Source organism: Leptinotarsa decemlineata, unplaced genomic scaffold, assembly GCF_025532065.1.
Source record: "Leptinotarsa decemlineata unplaced genomic scaffold, Ldec_3_MD MMD2_tig00026336_RagTag_RagTag, whole genome shotgun sequence".
Lineage (NCBI taxonomy): Eukaryota > Metazoa > Arthropoda > Insecta > Coleoptera > Chrysomelidae > Leptinotarsa > Leptinotarsa decemlineata.
Window position 1 is genome coordinate 1,609,721 of NW_027412692.1, and position 18,561 is coordinate 1,628,281.

An 18,561-nucleotide genomic window follows, 5' to 3' on the forward strand; every position below is an offset into this window, starting at 1 on the left:
GTCCGACGCATGATTTTCACTCAAAAAAATAAAAATCGACAGAAAGCAGATCAATTAGATCAATTCTAAAATGAATGAGAACCTGAAAATTGCTTCATAACGCATTACCAATTCCCTAATAATATTTGAAAACATAATCTGCAAAAAAATAAATTTTTCACAAAAACGAGTTTTATTTTATTTTGTGACAGTAAGTCTAAACAAATAGCACAAATTTGTTAATTAGTAATAATACCAAAACTGATTATAAAAATTGTTGGAAGTGGCCACCTGCACTTAGTTTGCATGCTTCCGCCCTTCTACGCATGGAATTACGCACCCGTTCAAATATTCCCGGCGTATTTCATATAGTTTCACACGAGACAACTATTCGCTCTCTTAAATCTTCTAAAGTATTAACGGGAGTTTTATACCCCATAAAAAAAATCTAAACTGTTGAGATCGGGGGATCTTGCTGGCCATTGCTGATGTCCTCCGCGACCTATCCAACGATTAGTATAAACTGTATTTAAATGGTTTCGGACAATTACACTGAAATGAGCAGGGGCGCCATCGCGCATGTACCATATTCGATTCCTTAACGCAAGTGGCACATCTTCCAATAACCCAGGTAAGTCTTCTTCGAGAAAGTGTAAATAAGAACGACCATCAAGGCGTCCTGGTAGAAAAAATGGGCCTATTAAATGATCACCTATAATTCCTGCCCATACATTAACCGAAAATTGGTGTTGGAAATGGGTTTCGGTTATTGCATGGGGATTTTCTTCAGTCCACACATGATTGTTATGGAAATTTTGAATGACATTCCTAGAAAAATTTGCTTCGTCTGTGAACAAAATTTGTATCTCAAACTGCGGATTTAGTGCAATACCACTGACTGAAGTTCACATGCTGTGGAAAATCTCTGGGGAGTAATGCCTGCACTCTCGAAATATGGTATGGGTATAACAAAAAATCAACCAAAATACGCCAAACAATTTGATGACAAATATCCAGAGTTCTAGCGATCTTCCTCGTACTCGTCTCAGGATGTTCCTCAATTTCTTGCAGCACCGCTAGCTTCCTCAATTTCAGGAGTTCTTGCTACACGAGGTCTACCTTCCGGAGTCCCTTTCTTGAAACTACCAGTTTCCCCAAGTCGACGATGAATATTTGAAAAGGTTCGGCTATCTGGTAAGGCACGATTAGGATATCTTTCCTGATAAATGCGCCTGGCTTCTGTTGCATTACCATCGGCAAGGCCATATACGTAATGCATTTGCGCCATTTCCGCATTCGTATAATTTACCATATTTACTGATATTCAGAAAAACAGCGGACTACCAAAATAACTTCAATAACACTTCAAAATCAATCAAAACGTGCTGTGACAGTTTTTAACACCAACACCTTACTTTAAACCAACATCAATATTAGCTACTGACGTTTGTACATTCAGAGAATTCGTTTTTTATTGCTCTGGTGGGTACGCTGTTTTTTCTGCTTTTAATCTTTAAAAGAAATCACATATCGACAAACTCCATATTTCCAAGAGGTGCAGTAAATAAATTCTGCTACACGTCATTTATTCCAGGATAACTAAATTTATGTTTTCAAAAATTATTAAGCGGTGTTGCGTTATGACGTAATTTTAATTGAGAACAGTGCATCTGACAACAAACAAATACCTTTCAGATCCTCAATTATTTTGCAACAAATCTGATCTCTTAGTTTGCTTTCAGTCGATGCACGATACCGCATCAGATTTTTAAGGAATGTATCCTTAAGTAAAGCGATTTTTAATTTTTTGAGCAAAAACCATGCGTCGGACAAAGAAAACCCAGCAAATCAAATGTGCTCAAAAATGTATGGAGATTTTTAATTCAAGATAAAGCAGTGGCATAGTATTTTTTTCGCCAAAAATATACATTTCAAAACTCGTACGTACGCCACTGGCAGAGAAAATTAAGAAAATTGTACATCAGAAATTGCGCCTTGAGGCATGGAACATATGTACCAAATATGCCAAAGATGTCTACAACATTATCTCAGTTATTATTAAAAAACTGATTATTTTTGAAAACTTTGCCACCCTGTATCTCAAAAGTTAAGGCGTTTAGGACATACGTCCATAGGACGTTTTTTCCTTAAAATGGGTGTAAGAATTACCTCCTTAAATATTAGCATGTGTTTAAGGAACACCCTGTATAGGACATACAGAAATTTCACTGCTACCAATGTTAGTAGAGGTGGCGGTGTGCTAATTGCTGTACACGAAGATATTGTCTCATCACCAGTTAATTTGTCAAATTATCATTTTCCAGTGTCTGGCTTTATTAACACAGTACTTGTGAAATTATCTTTCTCCGAAAACAGTCTCTTTCTGATATGCGTTTATATCCCCCCTAAAACAACGATAAATGAAATTGAAACATTCTGGGAAGCTGTAGAATCGCTTGACCCATTGTATCACAATTCTGACAGCTCTGGCTGAACCACTAACAACTCTAATTAATATATGCCTGAAAACATCAACTGTACCATCAATATAGAAAATGTCGAAAGTCTGCCCAATTTTTAAAAAAGGAGATGAAAGTATTTGAGATGCTTCTCGAGAAGACAATCTACTGTTCATGTCAGCAACATTATTAGCCCCAATCAACATGGTTTCATGAAAGGACGTTCAACCACCACGAATCTTGTAACAATCACTCAGTGTATTGCAGAGGTTATTGAATGTCAGTCTCAGACTGATGTCATCTACACTACTTTTTCTAAAGCATTCGACAGACTTGACCATAGTATCCTGCTCAACAAGCTTTCGACTTTTGGGTTATCCAATGACTTAATTACCCCCTTTAAATCGTATTTTTACAACCGTAAGCACTACGTCCAACTCAATGGCCTCAAGTCTATCGAATATATAGCCACATCTGGTGTACCACAAGGATCAAAAATAGGACCCCTACTGTTCAATATGTTCATTAATGATATCGGAGCTGAGATTGATGAATTTACACAACTACGTCATAAACAATCAAGTTCTGGAGCGTCCTGACACACTGATCTAGGTGTTACTTTTGATTCATCCCTCTCTTTCAATAAATATATTGACACTATTCTAACAGCAGCTTATCGCATGTATGGATTCTTAGTTAGAAATACAAAAGACTTCGAAAAAGCTTCAACATTGAAATTACTTTATTTCACTTTTGCTCGATCTAGGCTGGAATATGCATCTGTCGTGTGGAGTCCCTACTATAAGGTTCATATAAATCAACTAGAAGCCCTACAGAGGCGTTTCCTAAAATATATGTCTTTTGAACTTGAAGGCACGTATCCTACTGTAGGAATACCCTATTATGAATTACTTGTAACTCACAATTTTTGTAGTCTCGAGGTAAGGCCTAAATATTATTCATTTCTTTTTATTCAAGATCATAAACAATATCATCTGCTCTCAACTGTTACATATGTTGAATTTTTGGGTTCCTAGACGGTCATCTAGGAATAGTGTCACATTTTATCTCAACACTCCGCGTATAGATATAATAAAAAAATCTCCAATTTTTACAACGTGCGATACCTCTAATTCTGTTAGTCATGTCCTAGATATATTCAACTGCCAGATTATGCAAATCAAAAGACATTTCTTAGCTAACTGACAGTTCTGTTTTTATTTATTTTTTTAAAATAGATTCACAAATTATATTATGTAAGTACATATTTGTAAATGCCACTGTTACTCCATATTCTGTAATTGGGTTCATCCTGTAGAATAGTGTATGAAATAAATAAATAAATAAATTACCGCGAAAACGCGATGCTACGACGAGAGAGCCTCAGGTATCTCGAAGGGGTATGCAAATACACCTGAACAGAGATTAAAAAAAATTAATTTAACAAAAAACGTTCATTATTCCGGCAGAAAATACCGAAGTTGATGGCCGAACGCGTGACACTGTTAAATTAAAGATTTAATTTTGGATCGAAAAATGTGCTGCTTCATTGAGTGTCTCTGCCTAGCTGATTGAAAAACTGTAGTAAGATCGAATTGAATACAAGATATTTCAATAACTTCTTGGGCAATACAAGGGCTTTCATTTTTTTACTCAAAAATGACGTGTCGTAGGAAAAAACCTAAGGACTTTTTTATCCCAAATAGAACAAGAAGTTACAAAAATATTTGAGAAAAATCCACTGTTGAAGTTGATTTTTTTTTTGAAAAAAAAAATAAGCTTTTATTAACTGTCACTATCTACCAAATATCAGTAACATATTCCAAATATATATAATTATTATTATTATTATTATTATTATTATTATTATTTTCATTTCTTTTAATTATTATTATTATTTTTCCATGTAGAGTTACATTCCTGTATATTCGCGTATTATAAGAGAAAAACCTTATAAATTAACTCCAATCAATTATTTATTTGAAGAATACATGCCTCTAAATAGAACTTCAAAACCATTTTAAAAAAAGGACAAAAAAGGAAAATGGGTTTATCAATTTTCTGTGCAAAAAACTTTATATTATAACATGTATTCACTGGATGTTCTGTACCGCTTCAGTCATCAACACTTTTTTCCTCGTCTGTGCAGCTATCTGCGTATAATCGAAAATTAAGTGAGGTGTCTGACTTTCACTATCCTCTTTTCTGGCACTTGTCAATATTAAAACAGACCAAAAACACGTTACACATACCCTGTTACTGACAGGTTACAGTTGAAAGGATCATATTTGGCGCCTCTCTCAAAAGGGTCTGCGTTCTTTGAATTTATTGTAATGGGATTCCCATTTCACTTGTCTGAATATTTTCCGCAAGGTTTGGTACGATGGGCTAATGGGCAGGACGATTGACGTCTGATGGGCACGTCATGTGACTTCAAAAAACGGCCAAAACCCTCGTAACAGGCAAGAAAAGGTCGTATGTCGTTGACGATTCAATTTTTGTCAAATGTCTTAGAAATGAGAATGGCAACTTAAGACGATATTGATTACACAAGCTGATTTTTGATTCCTGAAATGTTGTAAGTAAACATTTTCTACTGAGATTTGCAACTTTTCAATAATACTAAATTAATTATAAAACTAATGGGACGAATATTGGAAAAAATAACACTTGATAGTGATAGGAATCGCAAGTTAAAAGGTGAGACCTTGTTAATCCTTAGCTCGCACAAATTTCGACTTCTGAGAGTTGTCGTTCGATAGATGGTCAACGGAAAACAGATTTAACAGTCATATTTGGATATTGAACTCTGGGCGCCTTTCTGAATATATTTATTTTTTTATTTCACAACGATGAGTAGTGTGAGAAAAATAAAATACTTTTTTTTAATATGTATTCAATTTTGAACTAAAAAGTAGAATTAAGATATATGATGGAATAGGCGAATTGGCCGATACAGGCGTGTCTTGACACGCCCGAAGAAGCCATTGTCTGGCGAAACACGTGTTGTGTTTTTGTAAAACTGTTCAGTAAAAATCTGATAATAAAGTGTTTTTTGAAGTAGAATTAAATAAAGAAAGTTACTGCAACAAATGTTCGAACTGAGTAACATTAATTTATATACAATGTTGAAAACGAGCTTATGTTGCTTTTCTTAAATTTTGTAAAATAGCAGGTGTAATAGTCTATTTACAGCTGTATACAGTTATAAGTATACGGTTAGTAACGAAAATGTGGAACACTCGTATTAATAAAAAATATACTCTTAATTAAACACCCAAAATTGTTTTTACTTTTGAATTAAACTTTTTAATGCATTCTATGAAAAGTACATTTGCGTCATTTGAAATGAGATGTCAAAATACTCTTTAAAAATCTTAAGAAATATCGATTTCGAAAAATCGCGAAAATGTATGGAACATAAAAGAAGAGAACAACATGTGGAAATTAGACCATTTAGTTGAAAAAATTGTAGAACGGAATTTCATCGGATTTATCTTATCACAGTTATCACATAGGTAATTATTTTTGCTTATTCCTGATATTTTCTTAAATAAGCATACCTAGAAAACCAAAACCTGCCTACAGCTTGTCAAATCTAGGAAGTGACTTGTAACATATCACCATGGGGCTATACAACGGAGACCTCAGCGCAGATTATGCAACGAAGGGAAAGAAACAGCTCTACACATCTTATGCGAATGTGAGACACTGAATAACAGGAGGCAGCGTTGTTCTAGGGAGTTTGTTTTTGGTACTGAATTTATCCATCAAAAAGTACTGAATTTGTTGTAAACAGTACTCAGTCGATCAATTTCTTACACCTTAGAAAAAATGTTCTGAATATAGGGCATAGATTTGTGTGTTTAACAGGTTGTGAATTATGAAATATTCAAAGACAAATTGGCCTTTATGTATCAAATATGATTCATCATAGGACCATAGGTAAAATAACAGTTCTGACAATTATCATTGACAATGTTGACTATAATGACAATGGCCATGATTTCTTAGATGATTATGAAACTGACCCACCACGTTTAACGTATATTTGTAATTATCAACAATTGACGATATTCGATAAGGATAAAGTGGTGGCCCGTTTCCATAATTCTTTATTGGCAACCATGATTTCTGAATCAACTCTCAATGTCTTTCCATATTATCACAATATTAGTGTTTATTTTTGTTTTGGCAACTGCCAAAGAACAAAAATAAACACTAAGTAATAACAATTCAGGAGTATTTTATTCAAAATGAAGTCAAATATAGCTTAAATTATTGTAACAGTTATGACAACCATGAATTATGTCATAACTGTCACTGTCATTTCACGCTGTCACAATAATTTTGCCTATATATGACTCCATTTTGAATAAAATACTTTTGATATGTTATTGCGTAGTGTTTATTTAATTCTGAAGAGCATTGTAGCATTTTGTCATATGTCAACTATATGAATAGGTTGCATTAAAATCCATTTAAGTGAGGCCACGTTTGGCTTTATAAACGACATCCGTTACCAACTAGTCGAATAGCCCTAGTTGCTGAGGCATTTTTTGGTTTGTCATATGGGAAAACTGATTTGGTAAAAAATAGCCCTTTTTTACGTGTCTACGGCTTAGGTTATCAACCTAGTGACCTGGGTAGACAATGTTAATATCCTCTTAAGCCATCTGCAAACATCATAACTATTCGCCATTTAACATTGCAGGAATCATCCCCACTTCAACTAGATACATCTTCTCTCTAGAAAAATATCTGGTCGAGGTGCGGATCAACGAACGATCTTCCATTCATGATTCGGGGGCACTGGCACTACGCCAATTCGGCGCTAAAAAAATCAATCAATGAGACAGGTTTCTTTCTATTTTTGTATCAATATAGTAAGACTAATAAACCTTCTTCTCATTAATCTTGGTCTGCTAGACCAATAGAATGACAATAGAAAATGTATGAAATAATAAATATGAAACGAAAAATAATTTATTGCATATTGAAGGTTAATTACAGCCCTCTGGAATCACAAATTAAGATGTTCTTCTAATAATAATCTAATTCTGAATTAATGTTTAAAAATAAATTGTGTGTTCCCGATGAACATATTCAATAATGTCATCATGAAATTAAAAGGAAAATTCATCATTTTCTTGAACAGCAGATGCCAAGGTATCATCTTGATAATTGATATTTTTGGAAATCAAACTTATAGAAGGTTGCTTGTGAAAATACCAGATTCTATCGAGAACCTAAGAACAAAATTGAAATAGCCAAGGCCATTCAAATATTATCAAATGAAAACAATCAATGTGGAACGGAAACTATACCTTCTCGTTCTGACTTCAACGAAAGGCATTTAAATATTCCAAGCGTTTCAACAAATTGAATCCATTCAGCATTAGCAATTGCTTAAATTTTCATATCAATATTGATATAAATGAGAATTAAAATGTTTCTATAAGTACTTATCTTTTGTTCGAATTTCAATATGGTAAAAATAAATAAGGATTGAAATGTTCTAAATTTGGTCCACAAAGAAGTATAATAAAAAAATATGTTTCATTGATTTGTTTCTTTACACTATTGCCAAAAAACCAGTATTTTCCGAACTAGTTACTATTTCAAATACAGAATTCAATTACATGTCTAGTTCACATTTGTTGCAGAACGAACCTCAAGCGAGTCGAACCTCCGTTAAGCGAGTCTTCGTGCATGAGAAGAAAAAATATTTTCTCATTCTCTCGAATGATTTGAAGAAATTATCGTAGATTTTTCGGAGAATCTTCATTTGCAGTAGTACCGCATTTACAACACCTTCCCCAAAATGAAAAAGCAAAATTAACAATTTTTTTTAATTTGATTGACATACAATTTTCCCAACATCTATATTTATTATTATTCATTATTATATATCAATTAAATCGCTATCTCAGTTCCAGTTGACAAAGACTACAAGCGCAGCAGAGGAACTGAACGGATTTATAAAAAACTCGCCGATATACGTGACTTCTCTGACCGCTACCGAGAATTTCAACAACCCCACGAACAAAACGGGAGGCAGCGTTCTGAGCAGCACGACGTCCGTGGTGGCCGTTAAGAGGGACGTCACTCCAACCCCGAAACCTCAACTGCCCAATGGACACAACTCGTTGACACAGAACGCCATCGACGTCAGAAACAAAGAACCAAATAAAGTACCAAACGATACCAGGGCTGCTCAATCGGTAAGAATGGACCTTATTGACTAGTTAAAATTTAATGAAAATGAAGTATCACTTGGTCAAACGAGCTGTGAAAGAATATCAGCATGAGATGTATACTTTAAGAAGTCTTACTCACAGCTTTTGAATAATGACCGACTAACAGCACTGTTTATAATAAAACAGAAACTAAAACAGAACATTTCATAGCATAGCTTCAAAGAATGATAAAACCAGCAGGTACTCAAGATACTTCAAAAAGAATTATTGTTAGTCCAATTGCAAGCAATGACGCATTTTATTTACCCATAATACTTTATAACCTGCTGGTTTTACGAAGTAGGATTGAATTGTTATTTTGTATATCGATGAAAACACTATACAACTCAGTTCTTTTCCTCCGACAGAAGATTCAGCAGAATTAAAAGAGTTTACTTCCAATAATAAAACAACAATATCAACCAACCATAAAAAAGACCTTGTGAAAAAGACTAAAGTTTAAAAATATTTTTTCAGGGAGACCTCTTAAAAACGAAAGATAGTCCGACGCATGGAAATCGACTGATAGGCGACAGAAGAGGATCCTCACCTTTTCAGAATGGAAGAACTGAGCTGCTGATCGGAGCAGAAGACAATAATAAACTCAAAACGACGGCTATTGTGGAAAGCAATAATAACAGTAAACTTGGAATTGACTCCGAAAACAGGTAGGAGGTAGAAGTATTAATGAATTGTTTATTAGATTTTAGAGTTGACTATGGCAAATGACTACAGAAGAGCAAAACGCAGGTTACATATCCCAATTCCGAAGATTTTATAACAGTTTTAATAATGCAAAAATGTTATCAGAAACACCGTTAGAGACAATAGTAATACTTATTTTGAATTGTATCTCTCCAAGAAGTATTAATCAAATAGAAGCAAACTTTGAGAATGCTATACGATTCTACCACCAGACACAAAATACTGAGTACTTCAGGGTTTGCTAGTAGGTCCCATCAATATTCATCAATGACCTGACTAGCATTACAATATCAAGATTATCAGTCAATATTTTTTCTCAATATCAATGAATCTACAGTTCTTTCCAATTCTTTCAATTCCTTGGCAAATATAGGATAGAAAAAAATAACTTTTGTCTGATTTTTATTAAGATTTTTATTTGTTCAGCTCTAGTTGTTCCACATCACTTGCCAATTCCAATATCATGGTATAAAATAATTGAATAATAAAAACATATCAATTCGAGGAACGTTGACATTCCAGACATCAAAAATGAAACACCATTGAAAAAATATCCATGTCATTAATTTCTTCTCTGGCCTTCTTCTTCTTGGCCTAGTATGCAGACTAGGCCAAGTGGACAAGTCAGCTGTGGCAGAACACGCACTTAGTGAAGGAGACCACAGAATTCTGTTTGAAAACACAGAACTAATTGCCCCCAACCAGGGATACTATAACCGACTGGTACGGGAGGCAATAGAGATCCACAAACACATGGAGAATTTCAACAGGAAAGAAGAAGCGGTGAACCTCAACCGAATATGGAACCCTATTTTAAGGAATTCGAGAATACTGAACAGAATGACAACAAGCAGCAAGATTGTTAATGTTCCAGGTTCAAGTACAGGTACAAGTGCAGGGACAAGTACAGGTACAAATACAACTGATTACCTGACAAGGCATAATACGCTTCACGAAGCCTAAAAGTTAGTTGTCGGATAGCAAGCCATGATGGTTAAACCTCTGAAGAAGCTAGCCACTCACGTCAGCGAAACGTCAGGAAGAAATTCCAAAAATCAACGGCTTTTAAACTCGAAAAATAATGACACTGACGAAGGGTTTACCAATATTGCAACGATATTCTAATATATGTATTGTTTATATTTCTGTCAAATATTGGGACATCTTTTTTCACCAGGTTTAAACACGTAGCTGAGATACTGGCGATTTTACAAGGATATGGAGTCCAATGAAGATTGTGATAAATATATGAAATAATTTCTTCATTAGGTCATTTCCTCTAATCACTATCATTGACGTTCATAATATTGAATTATCATAGCGCTATTTTATTAGTTTTTTACTGGGTTGTACGAGTTCCATATTCTTGTGCGCAGGAAGTCTAAGATTACCCCAATATACGAAGTGTGAAGTCGTTTCCGTTTTCGTGAAAGAATGGTTTTTCTTGATAATGTATTATTAGCTTTGAGCAAAGGACTATTAATTACAAGTATCCATAACGTTTTCTTGCGGGTAATGATTACAATGAGTAAAAAAATCTAATGAAAATTGAGTCGAAGCAAATAGATATAGGTAGTTAATTCAGGAATCGTTTCAATCGCCGGTCAGTAGACAAGACATTGTTAAACACTTCAGAAAATAGGGGATTTAATATTTTGTAAACATCTCTCTGGGGAAATTAATGTTTTTGAGAATTTATGAACTTATAGGTTTCTACAATCTGAAAAATAAATTCATCAAGACCAATTTAGTATCTACACAACTTTAATAAAAACAAGCTGAAAGGTGCACGATGATAACCGTAATAATAATAAGTGATTTTTGTTCACTCAATTATCGGCAAAGCTCGGCTAAAGTTGATCTTCTCAACTGAAGAGTTGCTGTATTACATAAACTCTTATTAAAAAACTTCATTCATTATTCAATATTGATTATATTTGTAGACATAATTATTCAAGTCATACCAAGAAAATCCTGATCATACAAGGTTAAATCAGAACAAAAAAGAAACTGATTGAATATACGAGTATAGACAAAAACAAAAAAACGTAATGGAAAAAATACATGACAATTGTTGATATTCTCTTTTATGAAACTGAGAATGTGATTTTTCTTGAAGTTGATATATGATTTGACCAAAGAGAGAGTTGTATCAATATACAAGCCGTTTTTTTAGCTGATCCCACTATTTCTATCTCGGAAAAGGTAAGACCTTCAAGGTCTGTTGAATTGGACAAAAGTTTTCTATTTTTTGAAACTCGAAAAATCTCTTTTCATATCAAGAATATCATTGGTTGTTTTTGAAATATTCATCAAAAACTGGAACAGTCGAATTTCATATTTGTTATAATCTGATTAAACTAATTTGCAATTCAACGTTCCGTTCATAAGATTTCATCATTAACTTTATTTTTTTGAAATACGGACCTTTATTACAATACATATTGAATTTGTTTTTAGGTTAAGTTAGGTAAGGTCCAAAGTGAGTGGGTCTATTTGACCCTTCTACCGCAACCCGTAAGGGTTCATTGTGGCTCACACCTATTCAGACTCGACCAAATAAACCCAGCTTCTTAACGAAGCCGATTAGTTTGTATGGAGAGTCCCCAACGGAGCAGGCACAGAATATGTACTCTGATGTTTCATTATTTTCCAAACAGAGGCGACACACACTGTCTTCTGACAGTCCGAGTCTCTGCATATGATGATTCAAATGATAGTGACCTGTAAGAAGGCCTGTTGGACATCGTAGTTCATCCCTATTATTGTAGTCCAACATATGTTTGGTATCAAGCTTCGAAAGGTGAATAAACGCCTTGGAGCGAGCTTATCCTTGATGATTCTGCCAGAAGTCCATAAATCTTCTTGCCATTCAGGTGTTCAATCTTTGTTTGGCAAAGCCTAAAGCGATGCCAATGACAGGTTCTAGTCCGATGCACCATCATTATTTGCAAGGGACTCAGCATTTGCAAGGGACTTCCAGGCCAGTATGGCCAGGAATCCAGACCAGAGACAATCTGTTAAGTCTTCCTATCGAGAAGAGTCGATTTTGGCAATTTGTTGTTACAGTGGCTACTAAAATCGAGCGAAAAAACTAGAGGCCGTATTTATTAAACATACCTTTAGTATAACCACATTTTAAAATCAATTTTTTTTCCAAATTTTATTTCTTGTCATTAAAGAACTTTCTGTGATGAACATATTTATTTAAAAATATACAATTGTTATATCATTAGGAAGTTATTCAGTTCTGTTTTTCGGTTCGATATTATATATCGGGTTTATAATAAATAAGCCCAATATTTTATAAATATGATATGATTCATAGTTCTTGAAACAATGAATTACTGAATATTACTGGAGTTCTGTCCCAACACCAAACCGTTATTTTTAACACCTCGACGGACACAACTTGCAACGAAGTTTGCCCTCACGCGACTGTCCGAGTGTCCGCGTTCGGGTCGCGTTCTCGGCGATGGCGCTTCATTGCTTAGACCGCCCCTCTACCCCCGCGCATCTTCCCCCGTCGACTTACAGTAGTCGCAACGCGTAATGGCTCACTGCGTTGCATCAAGTTAATCTTATCGTGATAACTTTTAAACGATTCGTCCAAATTTCCTAGTATAAGAGACAAAGTTTATCTATATTAAATACTTGAAACGACAATTGTATCAATTTTTATAAGAATTTGACAGGTATTCTAAAATGTGTTCAGTATTTTGCATATAGTGGTCACCACATCAGAGGTAGATATATGCTATCGCGGTATTTTATTTGAAACTATTTAAGATAAACAATCTTACGATACATTGTCTGCATGTAACTCCAAAGGTATAGGCAGCGCGCGCCAAGACAGCTCTCAGGGAGCAAGAATTTTTCCGACTTACTTAATAATTATCGTGATATTATGACAAAAATTACACAAAATTGTAGCCTACATGTTATTCTGGTGTATAGGCTGTATTTAGGTGAAGTTTCATCTAAATCTGTTCAGTCGTTCAGGCGTGAAAGAGCCACAAACATACATGTATCTGATTACTATTGTTACAATACTATATTGCATGTCATGCTACAGTTGAAGTTCTATTTCACATCGCAGCTCCTCTTTACTCGTAATTTCTAAACACATCAGGTGTACCATTTCCGTCTTTATGTTGAAAGCCTCTTGATAACTTCCACAATTCTGTCTGGAAGCGTAAACTATTACAGATCATCATTCGCACAGTAAGACAATATCGACAGCTTTTCACGAAGCCACTTAAACGTTATACAAATACCGGGGTAGAAGCACAGTATAGCAGGGCCTTTATAAGCTTTCTACTGTGGTAGGAGGCTGAAGGAAACCGTGAGAGTTTAGTTATGTGATGTCTTTGTGTGTACACACAATATGAATGCATGGCAGTAACATAATAGGTTTATTTACGGCGTCTCGATATCAACGCCAGCGTTCTCGAAATTTTCACTGGAGTCACAGGGTTATTTTAATACAGGGTGGATCAGTTAGGTTGGAAGCATCACTGTGAAATTTTAATTTTTTAATCGTTTTCAACCATTTTTTCAATGTCAAGTAATAAAAAGTCTGCTACTGGGCAAAATTTGAAATCTTTTAGGGTATTGGAATCAAGAGGCCCCCTACTAAGTCTAATCAACCCTCCCAGGTCTAATCGAAATTGATAAAAATATGTTTATCAGTAATTATACAACTTAAAATTCTGAAAGTAATCAACAATCTCAAAAAAACACCCTTTACCAACAGACAGGAATGGAAATATTTTGAATTTGGCAATAAACTACCATATGAAGAAAATGTACAAAAGATCATAAAAATGTGTAATTCCATCACATTTAACATCACACGCAATTGAACAATAAAAAAGTTTTATTTAACAAATCCATTATTTTTGAAGATATACTTTTTTAAATACTTCGGCTTCCTACTTCTCCGCCAGTTTTCAAAAAACAAAAAAATATTCCCTGTTTCAATTAACACTATCTCTTCGAGAAAAGAGTAAATATGCTTCTTCCGATATCATAAAATACTGTTTATTTGCAAGGATTCTAGAAATAGTCTTTCAAAATGATCCAAAAGGAGTCGAAGACAAGTTTTTCACCAGAAACTTCGAAGTAACTACACCTGGAGATCGAAATATTTTCATTCAATTGAAATTTTATATTAACATTTTTTTTATTAAATTACATTGCTATGAATTATATGTGATTTGATTTGGAGTGCAAAATGAATGTGAAAGACTGATTTGTGTAATTCAATGTTAATATACCTGAAAGAACTTATTTCAGGTGGAGTTTTTCTTCTGATATATATTGTTATGTACATTAACGAATTTGAATAAGTTAAAAAAAACTACTTTCGTCAATTCCAAGACTCAATTGAACTTTATTTTCTGATCCTGAGACATTCCAACAAAAATAAAATAATGTTTTTCTAACTGAAATAAAAACACATTTCAATAAAAACACAATCCCATGTAAAGGTGTGTCAACAATACAACATATATTTGTGTTTTGTCTTAAAAAATATACACAATATACTTACCTACATCTTGTTTTTGGGTTTTACTCATGTACCTTAATTAATTTATTTGAGAGTCTGTAAATATTATATTGAAAACTTTTTGAACAAACAAAAATTTATAATCGAAAATTTAGTTTGAGAAATCAAAAATCCACATGAGTTGGTACCTATTGGTTGTCTTACAAATACTCTATCAATCCCTAGATAGTAATGACTCAACATTATATCATTTTTGAACGTATTTTAAGCATGTAACATTGTCAGTCATGAAATTCTTCTTGAAAAATTGTATCAAATTTGTTTTCCATGATTTTGCAAAAAATTATTTGGGTAAGTATCAAACTTCTAGTAAACCTTCATGTCATGGGGTTACACAAGGTAGTATATTGGGAAGACTTTTATTCACTATTTATTTAAATAATATACAAATTATTGATACTATGGCTGTGATGTCGTTATAACATACAGCTCTGCAAACTGGAACGATTCAAAAAAGATTGTAGAAATAGATTTTAAAGTTATTTACGACAATTACGACATTTTATTTTGAAAAACAAAATATACCCCTTTTTTTCATCATCAATAATGCTTTTCAAATCTATGTGTATTAAATAATTAGAAGTGATGATTGATAATCATTTGAATTGTCAAAATCTCATTGACCATATTATAGAAAAAATAAGATATTCATTTGCGAATTTTTTAATAATTTTTTTTCAACACCTCAAAATGTTATATTCTTTTAAGTTCAATCACAATAATAATATGGGAAAGTGTAGAAGAATACTATCTCAAAAATTTTGAAATTCTTAATATCTACTTGAATACAATACTTTATTTATATATATTTTGGATACAACAAACCTTATTTATATCTGTCGAAAAAATTAATCAAAAAAATAAAAACCTGACGTTATTCCACTATTTTGTTTTTATTCATAAAATTATGAATTCAATTATGAATAACAGTATGCCACCAGAAATATATATCACTGAAAAATAAAGTAAATAAACCGAAATCTCAAGTAAATTTTTAGTAAGTGTTTGTTTCTTTTTTTTGTCCCTGCCGATATATATATATATATATATATATATATATATATATATATATATATATATATATATATATATATATGAATAAGATCATTCATCACTAACAAAGAAGAAGTCAAAGTCAAAAAGTGGATATTGAAATATTTTGTATGTACAAACGTGAATAACAAAATTGTAGTGATTTCGATCTCAGAATGGAGACAATGTTCTAAATATAATTGTTACTATTATTAATATATTAATACTCACAAAAGTTAGTCGACTTCGTGAGTTAAAATTGTTTGTTTTTGTTCAAATTTCGTAATTTTGGGTAAGTTGTAAGAGAATTATAAATAAATATTATTATAAGGAAATACATCTTTCTCTAAATATGATATTATTATCGTTTAGTTAAGTTAGAATTAAGTTTTTTCTCAAATTGTAAACATGTTCCCAAAACAAATTGACAATATAAATATATGTGTTACATTAAACGATAATGAGAAATTGATTATGACATTTCATAATCATGATCCAGCCGTTGATTCACACTCATCAACATACACTTTCGTTTACCACTAACTGTAATGGAATTTTTAAACATCAGAAATGCCCACAAGCCATTGTATGTAGATTCAAATCAGGAAACAGACATGGGCTTGACGAGAATTTCAAATACATTTTCTCTTCGCTCGACTCGGACACCTGAATTTATCTCGGTGTAAATAACCAGTCAGCAAACAGCATAAACGTAAATTGGGGGAGGCACGGGGTGCAGCTGCCCCTCAATTACTGTATTGTTTCCATTTTTTATATATGTATATTTTGTCACCTCGTGACGTTTTATAGTAGACTCATCGGTGGTTTTTGCCATCCCGATCAAACTTTGCAACCACTAATAATATACTGAATTAACGCCTATGGTAAACCGTCTGATATTTTAGAAATGAATCAGTGGTATTTGTGATTCACGAACCAAAGAAAGTGGGTTTTCAATCGGTTGAAAAGTGTGCAAATCCATTATTTTTTGAAATATTGCTAAGCAGATGATTTGAGTACCTAAGTATAATAATAATAATCTTTATTGAAATAGGAAACCTAATATACATATCTATGAGTGTAATAATAACACTAGCACAATGAAATAAAAAAAAATATGTGAGAAATTTTAAATTTAAACTATTTGAGATTTAAACTAACATGTAGCCAGACAGTGAACATTACATATAAAGATTTCAGTATCATATGTTAAGTGACATTTAAATAGTTAATGTACACATTAAATTATTATTGAAATAGTGATATTTGGTTTCATTATAGATACAAATACCCGAGTGAACAATTGAAAAGAATTAAAAACAATAAAATAAAAAACAATAAATGATAGCCAATAATGTCCCAAATCATTCCACATAACTATACAATTTTTATTCTATTACTTTTTTTTAATTCTTTAAGTGCTCTTTTAAAATCTTTGGCCCTCCTCAGTTTGAGGAGGGCCAAGAGTATGACTAATCATACTTTATCCGTGAGAATCTTCGAGTTAACATATATATATATATATATATATATATATATATATATATATATATATATATATATATATATATTATATAATATAGTATATAATAATTTGATGCAAGTTAGATTGCATGAATATATTATGACATTATTTCCAGAAGAAGGAAATGATAATATAAACTCAACCAACTCAAAAATTCAAAATTGATATTTCCAAAATGATAAGAAATAACACATCGGCCGAAAAGTCGCGGGCCTAAGAAAGAAATCGCATTTTTTTGTTCAAAATAGCCTTTATTCATCAACGTAATCTCCATCAAGGGTCACATAATCATTCCAACGCCGCTCTAACATTTCAATACCACTTTTGTAGAACAATTCATCTTTTGCCTCAAAATATGGCTCAGTTTCAGCAATAACCTCTTCATTCGAGCAAAATATTTTTTTATCGATGAACATTTTTTTGAGGTCTTCAAATAGCCAGTAGTCGCTGGGAGCCAAATCTGGCGAATACGGTGGATGTCATTGTTTTGATTGACTTGTGAAACGGTGAGTTGTCTTGATGAAACAATTTTTTTTCTTTGCCATATGCGGTAGTTTCTTTGCAATTTCGGCCTTCAAAGGCTCCAATACTGATATATAATATTCATCGTTTATGGTATTTCCCTTTTCATGATAGTCGATGGTTATTACACCACGCACATTCCAAAATACCGAGACTATAGCCTTTCCAGCCTATTGTTCTGCTTTCGGACGCTTTGGACGAAGTCCACCAGTTGCTCTCCACTCAGATGACGATCTTTTTGATTCCGGAGTGAAGTGATGGATTAATATTTCATCCATTGTCACATATTGACGAAAAATTCCGGTTTATGTTCAAATATGGCCAAACACTGCTCAAAATCATCAAGACGTTCTTGTTTTTGGTCAGTAGTGAGCTCGCGCGGCACCCACTTTGAACAAAGCTTTCTCACAGTCAAATGCTCATGCAATATAAAGCCAACTCGTTTTTTTTGATATCTTTACAATGTCAGCTAACTCATGCAACTTCACTTTTCGATCATTCAGAACGATTTTGTGAATTTTTTTATGG

The 18,561-nt window shown here is 33.1% G+C and overlaps 1 protein-coding gene across 1 annotated transcript in view; it reads left to right on the forward strand.

Moving 5' to 3' along the window:
- sdt (MAGUK p55 family member stardust) overlaps positions 1-18,561 on the forward strand; it is a 177,996-nt gene that overhangs the window by 77,568 nt on the left and 81,867 nt on the right. Inside the window, 2 exon segments of the mRNA XM_074183381.1 lie at positions 8,372-8,662; positions 9,155-9,345. Coding sequence (XP_074039482.1) covers positions 8,372-8,662; positions 9,155-9,345 — 482 coding nt within the window.